This window comes from Pristis pectinata, chromosome 1 (genome assembly GCF_009764475.1).
Source record: "Pristis pectinata isolate sPriPec2 chromosome 1, sPriPec2.1.pri, whole genome shotgun sequence".
Lineage (NCBI taxonomy): Eukaryota > Metazoa > Chordata > Chondrichthyes > Rhinopristiformes > Pristidae > Pristis > Pristis pectinata.
In genome coordinates, this window is record NC_067405.1 from 79,960,334 (window position 1) to 79,973,278 (window position 12,945).

The following is a 12,945-nucleotide window of genomic DNA, read 5'->3' on the forward strand; positions in this document are numbered from 1 at the left end:
CAGTGTGCATTTTGCATTTGCAATGGGAACTTTAAATGGCTGGAAGGATCTTTGTTGGATGGGGTCAACAAGAAGGAGAATACAGAGGTCATCATAAATCTGAAAATTTGTCTTGTAGTCAGGCTGCCTGGACCCCTTTGGATTTGTTCACACTGGTTGCTGAAAGCTTCCCAATTCGTCAGAAGAGAATCTTCTGGAAGGTTGTACTACTGTTGCCAAGTGATGAAGAATGTGGACTTGGTGACACCAACAGGTTAGAAGAAACCTCTAAACTTGTTGTACAGTGTATTTTGTAAGGCATCCAGCTTCTTGCTGACTCCAGCAGCTTATCCTGTTGGGAAATTGAAAACATGGCTTAACCTCATTCTGCATTTAACCAGCAGCCAGCTGCCCAGACAGACCAATCAGGCACCAGTCCTCAGCTGGGAGAGTGAATCTGTGATCTACCTCGAGGCTGCCTTTGGAAACAGTCAATTTAGTGATGAGCAGAAATTGCCCTCCGTCCTGGCAGTCTCAGTATTGCATCTCATCACTGACCTTGGTTGTGCTTATTTGTATGGCAACAGTATACTGCTTCTGCCAAATGAGACACTGCAGGAACATTCCTATTGTAAAACTTGTAAAGATATGGAAAAAATAAGTAGTGTGAATGATAGCCACCTGTGGAGCACAACATCATCCATTCACTTATTTTAAATACTGCTACTGAGTGGAACGTATGGGAAGTGTGATGCCAGCTGGTGACTCGGCAATTAGGCATTATTAGTGTACTAGCATGTTATAAGCTGGTGATTAAAATTTAAACTGCTGGTGAAGTTGGGTCAAAGCTGCATCAGTGCAGTATCTTGTGTGTTAATACCTTGTTTTAAAAAAAAAGAACATTTTGGGATTAAGGTGTTGTAAGAAAACCACAGACATTTTTTAACGTCAGTTTCTTAGTCATTTTTAATGGATTAATTCAGAAATATTGTCAACTCTTTATGAAATTATTTCTGGTTAAACACTCTCTTTAGAATTTTGATTGATTGGCTGAAAGCAAAGTTCCGAGGAAATGAATGTGTGGAGGATCTCGGCAGTGATGCTGACAATGTCATTCAGACACACCAATGCAAAGCTGTGAGCAGTAATGAAGCAATCAATGAGCTTGTATACATCTGCGTAAAGGTAAGGACCTCAAGTACACACTTGGGAATAAGTGGTGAGGTATAGGAGTGGAAACAAGCTCTATAATCTTTCAGGCCTACTCCACCCATTCATTAAGATCAGCACTGAAATTTATCAAACCACCACCCCCCACCCCGCCCTATCCCTGAATCCTGTGATTCCTTTTTTCTCCAGAAGTCTTATTACTCTGTCCTGACAATGCTTAGAACATCCACAGCTCTCTGGATTTCCAAATACTTCCAAGTGAAGAAATTTCTGCTTCATTTTAGTTCTAAATGACTACTCTCTTGTCTCGAATCTGTCCGTTTGTTCAGGCAGGTGATACGGTCATCAATGCTGTTCCTCTCTGGATTTTTATTTGCTTCAGTTAGATTGCCTCTTACTCTTCTAAATTCCAGAGACTATTAGCCCAGCCTACTCTGTCCTTTGTTATGATAGCCCTCTTATTATTCTCATTCTAAGACAAGTATATCCTTCTGTTGATTGGGAGACTGAAACTGCACAAAGTACTGTATATGTGGACTCTGACATAACATTGGACCCTCGTATTCCAACCTCCTTGCAATAAAGGCAAGATAGCAGTTGACTTCCTAATTGCTTGCTATTCCTGCATGTAATTTTCTGCGATTTGTGTACAAGGACCTCCAAATCTCTAAATACTCCCAATTATACAGTTTAAGTACTCCGGATTATACGGTTTAACTCTAAGTATAAGTAGTTTACAGTCACATCTTGTTGGGAGGTAAGACCTTTGTAGGCTTGTATACGGGTTAGAAATTTTCATGGTTGACTTGAAAATGTTCTGAAAAGTTACATTTGTGACTGATTTGCACCTGTACCTTTCCAAGACATCATGGGTTAGTTACAATGTAAAACACTGTACCACCCTGTTAAACAGATTCCAAACAGCATACATTAATTTCAGGTATAGATATCAGAAGGAGGATATCAGAGAACTTGTTGGAATTGGCAGGCACAAGCAGATGAAATTTAAGGAGCAGTGTATCAGAAAGAATATGTTTTGACAAAAGGAACAAAGAGGAGGCAATGTGTGATTATATGGTATAATTTTAAGAATTGAGACTTAAGGGCAAATTGCTTGTCTGCAAGTCTTTAGAGATGACAGGACAGTTTAACAAAGCACGTGGGACTTTGGCCTTAATTTCTAAATCATTGAATGTAAGAGCTACAGAGTTGAGCTAAACATATTTAACATGTTGGTTTGGCCCTATCCAGAATAGTGTGTCTAGTTATGGGCATTGTACGTTTGGAAAGATGAAAAGTATTACATGAATGCTTTTGGGACGAGGAATTAACTTTACATGATAACCGTGTAAATGAGGTTGTCCTCCTTTGAACAGAGGAGGCAAAGAAAAGATATGAAGGCTTTCAATGGAATAAAGAGTGAAAAGTTAATAAACAGAGGGCATAGACCTAATGTGAATGGCAAAGAACTGAGGCAACATAAGGAGAGCTGTCTCATATGGCAAGTGGTTAGTCTTGGAGTTGATTGCCTGATTGTGTGGGAGATATAGGTTCAGTAGTAGTCATCAAAAGGTAGTTGAGGTAGGAGAAGAGTAGAACTGCTGCAAACAGAATGGTCTGAATGTGACTCTCCACAGGTGACCAAAGGCCCTCTGAGTGACACAGACGTAGATGAAGTGGAACAGCGGAAAGAGCTTTTGGGAACAACAGCCCTGATTCTCTTGCTCCCAGCTCGTGTAGAAGGCTCAGACCAGGATGAGGAGGAAGTCTACTGGCTCTCTGCTATGCTTCAAGTCAGACAGCTCTTACAAGCAAAACCTTTAAATCCTGCAGTCCCACTGGTCATCCTTGTTCCCAGAGAGGGAAAGCCATTGAGTGAAGAAGAGGTGATAGACGGTAAGGTCTGGAGTCAACAGTCACTTCTGTAGTAGAAAAGAAAAAGCTAGAAATTTCAAAAGTTGCTTACTTTGTAGTTAGAGTTTCTGTCTTAAGAGTTTTCAGACAGTAGAGGCATATCTAACAATTGTGAAAACGAGAATTCCTTGCCAGTATAGTTAAATCACAGTTTAACATCTTAACTAAATGAAGTTTTATGTTCAGTCAGCATATGTGGTTTCATTACAAGCACACGTAGTGATAAATATGACCAGAGGAGCTCTGTGGGTGCCAGGTGACATCATGGGAGTAGTTTTACAGTTGCTGATGTGGAGAGTTGGACTTAAGTACCAACCTTCTGATTTTTCATTGTCACAGCGTCTTTTTGCTTGACTTTGATGTTTAGCATGCTGTACAATCTGTCAATTAATATTCAAGGTAGCTGTCTTGTAGTATTAAACCTAACAGGCAGATATGAAAGGAGGCTCGAAGAAGTCCTGTGATGTTCCCATGTAAAATGTGGTCTCCAAGCATTTGGGAACATCATGAAGAATGAAGAAAGATGCAAGAGGGGAATAGGTAGCAGTGCTAAGGTACTGGGGAGGTTGAGAAAGATGAAATGGGACAGTGTCATATTACACTACAGTCACCATACTGTAGTTCATTATCAGATGGTCAGAATCTAGTTCGTGTAACCCTAGAAGAAATAGAGACGAAGATATTTATAGCCTTTGAAGAAAACTAAATGAAAGATAAAGGGGTTGTTTCAAATGGTAAAAGGTGGACAGATTATGTGATGCATAAGAATAAAAGAAATGGAAGCAGTGTGTGTTATTTGATCCCTCAAGCTTGCTCCACCATTCAAAAACACCATGGCTAATCTACTTCAGTCACCATTTTCCTGTTCCGTGTCCATATCCCGGATTCCTTTAACATCCAGAAATCCATCAACCTCTGTTTTGAATGCAATCCATGACTGACCCTCCACAGTTCCCTGCGATAGAGAATTCTAAAGACTTGCTACCCTGTGCATGAAGAAGGTTCTCTCGTCTTGGTTCTAGCCTGCTAACCCAACAGTTATCAGGAACTGTATTACAATAATGTTGAAGGAGGAAGTGATGTAGATTGGTCTGAGATTATGGGACTGTTAGAACGGTTGTTCTTTGACAGTCTCCACTGCACTGGGGAATAAAACAACTGCAAAAGAGACGTGGGCCATATAGGGAGAGGAATTAGGAAGAGGGATTGTGGACAAGGACAGCTTTATCAGTTTGTTTGTCTCCATCCATTTTTGCAAGTCCATTTGAGGTTAGGTCCTTCTGAACAACTTGTGCCTCGTCTTCAGGTTTTGCTTTTCATCCAGTATTAGGCAGTGCCCCCTGAAAGTATAGATTTTGGGAATCTTGATGTGTGACAGACATTGGAACTAACTTTACTGTTTCCTGGCAATGTAGGCAGATGCTGGAAAGGAGCTTTCCTTGATCCATCTATAAAATACTGACATGTTTGTTTTATATAAAGGTCTAAAGCTTGAAGCGCTAGTGGCCACTCATCTTGTGTCCGAATTTTTCATTGTCCTGATCCCTGAGAAAATCAACGATCTTCAGGGATCAAACAAGGTAATGTTCTGTTGTTAAATAAGTTAAAGAGCCACTTAGTCTGCTGAGATTCAGTAGAACAGTGTCTCATCTATTTGCTTCCCATTCGTGTCAGTTTTGCTCATTGGCTTCTAATGCATAACAAAACATAAAAATCAGTATACATTGGGTCAATATATATGCTAATGGTAAATGCAGCAAAATGGTAGAAGTATTTAGCAATGATTTTGGCTTCTATATAATGGCCTGACATTGCATAGACAATAGAAGAGATCAGACGAATACTGTATATAATCTTGTAAGATAGAAAATTGGATGTGGGAGGAGGGACAAGTGGGAAGGTTAATTGATAAACTAGTCTTAGTTCAGACAAAACTTGTGTCTGGATGGATTACGTTCGCACATATTGAAAAAAAAAGTTAGGGAAGATGCATTGTGATATATAATTAATGGTGACACATTTTGATATATTTTGTGATATATATCACTAAGTGCATTCAGGAGTCTCCTCATTATGAGGGTGACTTAGGAGCAATGTGATCTTATTAAAAGTTCTTGTCATATAACTGTCATTTTACTCTTAAACTGACATCTAACGTGCTTTCCTTTGAAGAGAGCGATCTAATCTATCCCAGCGTAGATGTTGGAGCTGGGTGCCATCCCAGAGAAATGCATCCAAACTTTAGCCACAGTACTTGGGTACACTCGTTGTGTACAGTGAACGTGACAAGTTGTTTGCTGGCTACCTCCTTGCATGATTTGAACTGCAGTGTTCTCCAGTCCGACAGTATTATGTGGTTACCTCTTAGTGCTCTTTATAAAGGGCTAATCAATTAAGAAAGAAAAAACTTTTCACTGCCACTGCCTCAATGCAGTCAGCAAATGGCAATAAATACGGCAGCTGTAGGTTAAAATAATATTCCAGTTGAACAAAGATTACTTCACATTCCTCAAACATATGTCCTCTGTAATTTGGAGCACTTGGTCCATTTGTGTTTCTTGGCTCATTGCATCAAATTAGTCTCATTCCAATAAGATGACGTGCATTTCCAGCATGGACCTTATGTGGGGCTGGGACTATAACTTGTGCTTGAATATTCCTGTATAATGATATTACAGGGCCATGGTGAGCAGGGTTTTCTTATTGGAGCAGGAGTCTGCTTCAGTTCTGTCAAGGAATAAATACTGCAGCATACCATGTTGTGGATTTGTGTAGTAACAATGTTTTGTTGTACTGGTCCTCACCATCCCTTCTCTGGCCTTCAGATCCTATGATATAATATTTTGGGATATTACAACAACTTTGCAGTGTGTTATTTTTGTCCTGCTGCTTACAGTAAAGGTTGACTTGAATTAAATGTATTGGATATCGTGTTTATTTTCAGGTCTCTGCAGCAGTAAGCTGGCTTGCCTCACGTTGTCCATCACCCCCGGAGGTCTGCTGCCAGACTCTGATGCAATTCATTGAGGACGGACTGTGCCGAGAGTTTAGCGACCAATTTTACAATGATAAATCTGAAAGGCAATCAGCTACATTGCCTTCCCAGGACCCCAGCTCCATCATTGAGCTGTACAATGACGTGCTGCAATTCCTTTCAGAAGTGGTATCCTCTGAACAGCTATACAATCTTTCCTGGCCAGTGGCAGAGTTCTCTGGACCCACAGCTAATGAAATACTGGCACATAAAGAGTGGAATTCTAGTAGCCATCTGGCCTGGCTGAAGAATGCAGTGTTGTCTTTTCAGTTGCCAGTGATGGATCTACCTCCCTTGAATGGTATAAACATAATGCTACTGACTGAAGATTTAACTATGTGTTGATCTCCATTTATATGACTGCAATATTCATTTTTTGTTCTTCAGCTCCATGGCCTAAGGTCTGTGATATGATCTTCCATTATGTGTCTCAAGTGCCATGGTCCCAGCAAGCTTGTCCACTGCTCCTTTCCAAGGTTGAACAACTCCTGAACAGAATTCGTGACAGGTGGAGAGAGAGCTGTTTTCTGATGCTGGAAGCCTCAGCAGATGAGGGGCCCTCAGTATCAGAAATACCCTGGGATGAAATTATTGCCTATTGCATTGATCATCGGCTAAGAGAGTGGAAGCCCCTAATCCCACCCTGTTCTGCAGGTTAGATGTATTTTTATTTTGTCATAGCTGTTTCATGAAAGAACTAAGTATGAGAAGGGAATATAGGCAGAACAGGGATCAGTTTGCATTTCTAGTTTTACTCTGAAAGTGGAATCTTGTTCAGCTGAAGGCTTGTTCTGTTGAAGAAAAGTATACTAGGTGTTTTGTTCTCTTCGTTCATGTGGGAAACTGAAGGAAGGTAATTGGTTACAGAGAATAAAATGTAATTCACAAAAAAGGGAAATGTCACTTAATAACTGTATACAAAGTTGTTAATGCATATCAGAATTTTTAAGAATCATTTAAGATGGTGCTGAAGCGCAATTAAAATTAGGAGGTAGGGTATGGAAAGAAGTAACCTCGGGGATAGGACACTGATCTGAGAACAAAAAGCAGACCTATGGTCGGAAGATTTTGTTTTGGTCACAAGGTATTATGTGTTGTGGCCCCCTTGTCCAATGATAGAACATTGTTGCTCTTTGTACAGTTGAGATCGACTTAGATTTATGAAAATAATAATAACATTTGTAGATGGCAAAAAAAAAAGTTTGGAGCTTAGCTAACTGGGTAGAATAATTGAAATTTCTAGCACAGAACAAGACCATTTAACCCATCCCATGTCTTCTGGCTCTTGGCCACAGCCTAGCAGGTTGTGATCTTCAAGTGCTCATCCAAGTACCTTTTACCTGGTTTTGTGATTTCTGCCTTCACTGCCCTTTTCAGGCTTTGATTTGGTTTGGAAAATATCTCATCTAAAGAAATGCAGTAATATTTCAATAATCTCAAAGTTAAGAATGCACTGTGACACAGTAAGGTAACAGTTTATTCACAGAGCCAGCATCAATGAGTTTCCTTGATGGTGTAAAACTCCAAGGAAACATCCCCAACAAGTAGGTTTAAACTGCTTTCCTTTTGGCTCATTGTAGGGGTTGAATGGTGAAAGTTTGTGAGAGAGTTGCTTCTTTCGGGGGGTGGGGTTGCAAATACTTAAAATAATTACAATGATTGCTGAGTCTTACAAACCTGATTCAGGTACTTTTCTTGTTGCCTTATTTAGTGATGGAAAGGCAAGACTTTTTAAACAAAAAATGGAAGTTGTTTTTATAATTGGAGATAGATGTGTTTTGGCCTGACTTACAATTTTTTTTTTATTTCTCAGAAGCTGTGAGTGAAGATGGGCAGATCCTTGTCTATTATTTCCAGGATGACCTTAAAAAATATAAACTGCCCATAATGTGGCAACGGGCACGATCACAGACCCAAATGGAAATCCAAGAAGCCTCTAAAAGGTAAATGAGACAGAATGGCAAAATGGAAATCTGTTTTCCTGCAGCAAAGGGATATTGAGAATTACATAAACAATAAAAAAGGAGTTTGTGGCAACTAAAGAAAGGTGAGACCCTACAGAAGTGCAGAATGTGCAGGGGAGTACTTGAAAAATGTAATTATGAGAGCAAAAGGGGCATGAAATGGCACTGATGGGCACATTTAATGAAAATCCTAAGTATTTCATTTATATTAAGAGGATAACCAGGGAAAGAGTAAGACCTATTTGGGAACAAAGCGGTAGTCTGTGTGTTGAGCCAGAGCATGTGGGTGAGGTCTTAAATCTACACATCATCTGTATTTACAGTGGAGGACGTTGTACTTATCAAATTCATGGAGAAAGATGGTAGAAATCTGGAACTTGCCATTATTCCATGCCTTAGTATGCTTAATATAAATAAATCCCCAGGGCCTGGTGAGATGTATCGCAGGTTGCTATGAAAGGCAAGAACTGCTGTGGCTCTGAGAAATTTTCAGATCTTCCATGGCCACAAGTGAGTTGCCAGATGAATGGAGGACTGTAAATGTGGTACCAAGGATAAGTGAATCTTGCCTCAATGCTAGGGAAATTATTGGAAAAAAAAGTTCTGAGGGACAGGATTACTATGCACATGGAAAGGCAGGGATTGATCAAAGATGGCTAATGTGGCTTTGTTAAGGAGAGGTCCTGTCCGGCTAATTTTATTGCATTATTTTGAGGAGTTAACTAATTAATAACCAAGTATGTCAATGAGGGCAGTGCAGATGATTAGTCTTTGACAAGCTCCCATATGGGAGACTGGTCTAAGAGGTGAGAGCCTATAACGTCCAAGGCAATTTGGCAAATTAGATCCAAAATTAGCTTGGCAATAGAAGTGATGGTAGATGGTTGTTTTTATGAAGCTTGTGACCAGTGATGAACTGCAGGGATCAGAGCTGGGACTCTTACTATTTGTCACGGACATTAATGATTTGGATGTGAGTGCAGGAGATATGGTTGGTAAGTTTGCAGATGTTGATAGTAAGGAAGGTAGTCTTTGGCTGTAGAATAAAATTGATCAGTTGGTAAGAGAGGCAGAGAAGTGCCAGATGGAATGTAATCCTGAAAAATGTGAGCTGATGCATTTTGAGAGGACCAATAAGGCTATAGAGCTTTGGGAAGTACAACAGAACACAGGGACCTTCTGAAGACAGCAGCCCAGGTAGATAAGGTGATTAAGAAGGTATATGGAATACTTGCCTTCATTAGCTTGAGCATAGGAGCAAGGAGTTAGGAGACAACTTTATAAGACATTGGTTAGGCCACAGCTGGAGTATTATGTACATCTCTAGTCACCACATTATAGGAAGGATGTGATTGCATTGGAGGGGGTGCAGACGACATTCACCAGGATGTTGCCTATGATAGTGTTTAAGTTATGAAGAGAGAATGGGTAGGCTGGGCTTTATCTCCTTGGAGACTGATGAGGGATCTAATTGAGATGTACAATAATTATGAGGGGGATAAATGGTGAGAATCCTTTACCCATAGCAGAGGTATCTGTAACCAGGAGCATAGGTTTCAGGTAATGGCTAGGAGATTTAGAGGGAACTTGATTTTTTGGACGTAGAGGGTGGTTGGAATCTGGAACGGACTGCCTGAGGGGGTGGTGGATGCAGGTACTCCCACAACATTAAGGAAGCATTATGTGAGCACTTGAATTGCTTTGGCATAGAAAGCTACGGACCAAGTATATAGGATTCATCTGGGTAAGTACATGAAGTCTGGACTGACACCATGGGCTGTGCTGTATGACTCCATGACAAATGCTATCAATGTGAGTTAGAGTCAGAGTTAGACACCACAGCAATGGCCCTTTGGCCCTACTTGTCCATGCAGACCTAGTTTCCTAGCTGAGCTAGTTCTATTTACATAGAAACATAGAAAACCTACAGCACAATACAGGCCCTTCAGCCCATAAAGTTGTGCCAAACATGTCCCTACCTTAGAAATTACTAGGCTTACCCATAGCCCTCTATTTTTCTAAGCTCCATGTATCTATCCAAAGGTCTCTTAAAAGACCCTATCGTATCCGCCTCCACCACCGTTGCCAGCAGCCCATTCCACGCACTCACCACTCTGAGTAAAAAAAAAACTTACCCCTGACATCTCTGTACCTCTCCCCAGCACGTTAAACCTGTGTCCTCTTGTGGCAACCATTTCAGCCCTGGGAAAAAGCCTCTGACTATCTACCTGATCAATGCCCCTCATCATTTTATAAACCTCTGTCAGGTCACCTCTCATCCTCTGTTGCTCCAAGGAGAAAAGGCTGAGTACATTCAACTGTTTTCATAAGGCATGCTCCCCAATCCAGGCAACATCCTTGTAAATCTCTTCTGCACCCTTTCTATGGTTTCCACATCCTTCCTGTAGTGAGGTGACCAGAACTGAGCACAGTACTCCAAGCGGGGTCTGACCAGGGACCTATATAGCTGCAACATTACCTCTCAGCTCCTAAATTCAATTCCCCGATTGATGAAGGACAATACACCATTTGCCGCCTTTACCACAGAGTCAACCTGTGCAGCTGCTTTTAGCGTCCTATGGACTCGGACCCCAAGATCCCTCTGATCCTCCGCACTGCCGAGAGTCTTACCATTAATACTATATTCTGCCATCCTATTTGACCTACCAAAATGAACCACTTCACACTTATCTGGGTTGAACTTCATCTGCCACTTCTCAGCCCAGTTTTGAATCCTATCTATGTCCCGCTGTAACCTCTGACAGCCCTCCACACTATCCACAACACCTCCAACCTTTGTGTCGTCAGCAAACTTACTAACCCATCCCTCCACTTCCTCATCCAGGTCATTTATAAAAATCACGAAGAGTTAGGGTCCCAGAACAGATGACTGAGGGCCCCACTGGTCACTGACCTCCATACAGAATACGACCCATCAACAACCACTCTTTGCCTTCTGTGGGCAAGCCAGTTCTGGATCCACAAAGCAATGTCCCCTTGGATCCAATGCCTCCTTACTTTCTCAATAAGCCTTGCATGGGGTACCTTATCAAATGCCTTGCTGAAATCCATATACACTACATCTACTGCTCTTCCTTCATCAATGTGTTTAGTCACATCCTCAAAAAATTCAATCAGGCTCATAAGGCAGGACCTGCCCTTGACAAAGCCATGCTGACTATTCCTAATCAAATACCTCTCCAAATGTTCATAAATCCTGCCTCTCAGGATCTTCTCCATCAGCTTACCAACCAATGAAGTAAGACTCACTGGTCTATAATTTCCTGGGCTATCTCTACTCCCTTTCTTGAATAAGGGAACAACATCCGCAACCCTCCAATCTTCTGGAACCTCTCCCCTCTCCATGGATGATGCAAAGATCATTGTCAAAGGCTCCGCAATCTCTCTTCCCCCAGATCTTTTTCCGTAGTGAATACTGACGTAAAGTATTCATTAAGTACCTCTGCCATTTCTTCCGGATCCATACACACTTTCCCACTGCTGCACTTGATAGGTCCTATTCTTTCGCATCTCATCCTCTTGCTCTTCACATACCTGTAGAATGCCTTGGGGTTTTCCTTAATCCTGCCCGCCAAGGCCTTCTCATGCCCCCTTCTGGCTCTCCTAATTTCCTTCCTGTTAGCCTTATACTCTTCCAGATCTCTAACATTACCTAGCTCTCTGTACCTTTTGTAAGCTTTTCTTCTTGACTAGATTTATTAGAGCCTTTGTACACCATGGTTCCTGTACCCTACCATAACTTCCCTGTCTCATTGGAATATATGTACGCAGAACTCGACACACATATCTCCTGAATATTTGCCACATTTCTTCCATACTTTCCTTGAGAACATCTGTTCCCAATTTAAGCTTCCAATTTCCTGTCTGAAAGCCTCAATTAAACACTTTTCTAACTTGTCTGTTCCTGTCTCTCTCCAGTGCTATTGTAAAGGAGATAGAATTATGATCACTATCTCCAAAATGCTCTCCCACTGAGAGACCTGACACCTGACCAGGTTCATTTCCCAATACCAGATCAAGTACAGTCTCTCCCCTTGTAGGCTTAGCTGCATATTGTGTCAAGGTACCTTCCTGAACACACTTGACAAACTCCACCCCATCTAAACCCCTTGCTCTAGAGAGATGCCAATCGATATTTGGAAAATTAACATCTCCCATCACGACAACTCTGTTATTATCGCACCTTTCCAGGATCTGTTTCCCTATCTGCTCCTCGATATCCTTGTTACTATTGGGTAGCCTATATATATAAAAAAAAATCCAGTAAAGTTATTGACCCCTTCCTGATCCTAACCTCCACTCACAGAGACTCCGTAGATAGTCCTTCCATGATGTCCACCTTTTCTGCAGCTGTGACACTATCTCTGATCAATAGTGCCACTCCCCCACCTCTTGCCTCCCTCCCTGTCCTTTCTGAAACATCTAAAACCCAGCACTTGAAGTAACCATTCCTATCCTTGAGCCATCCAAGTCTCCGTAATGGCCACCACATCACAGCTCCAAGTACTGATCCACACTCTAAGCTCATCCGCTTTGTTCACAATACTCGTGTTAAAATAGACACATCTCAAACTGTCGGTCTGAGCGCGTCCCTTCTCTATTATCTGCCTAACCTCCCTCTCGCACTGTCTACAAGCTTTCTCAATTTGAAAGCCAACTGCTTCTTCCCCAGTCTCTTCAGTTCGGTTTCCATCCCCCCACAATTATAGTTTAAATTCTCCCCAGTAGCCTTAGCAAACCTCCCCGCCAGGATATTGGTCCCCCTGGGATGCAAGTGCAACCTGTGCTTTTTGTACAGTTCACATCTGTTCCAAAAGAGGTCCCAATGATCCAGAAATCTGAATCCCTGCCCCCTGTTCCAAT

The 12,945-nt window shown here is 41.5% G+C and overlaps 1 protein-coding gene across 3 annotated transcripts in view; it reads left to right on the forward strand.

Annotated features, from left to right (window-relative positions):
* mcm3ap (minichromosome maintenance complex component 3 associated protein) overlaps window positions 1-12,945 on the forward strand; it is a 78,490-nt gene that overhangs the window by 54,393 nt on the left and 11,152 nt on the right. For 2 of the 3 annotated variants that reach the window (XM_052018624.1, XM_052018631.1), the window contains exons 20-26: window positions 119-253; window positions 1,014-1,164; window positions 2,787-3,045; window positions 4,546-4,643; window positions 6,008-6,398; window positions 6,485-6,751; window positions 7,911-8,040. In XM_052018624.1, coding sequence (XP_051874584.1) covers window positions 119-253; window positions 1,014-1,164; window positions 2,787-3,045; window positions 4,546-4,643; window positions 6,008-6,398; window positions 6,485-6,751; window positions 7,911-8,040 — 1,431 coding nt within the window. The remainder of the gene's footprint in view (window positions 1-118; window positions 254-1,013; window positions 1,165-2,786; window positions 3,046-4,545; window positions 4,644-6,007; window positions 6,399-6,484; window positions 6,752-7,910; window positions 8,041-12,945) is intronic. The other variant, XM_052018639.1, reaches the window with a different exon arrangement.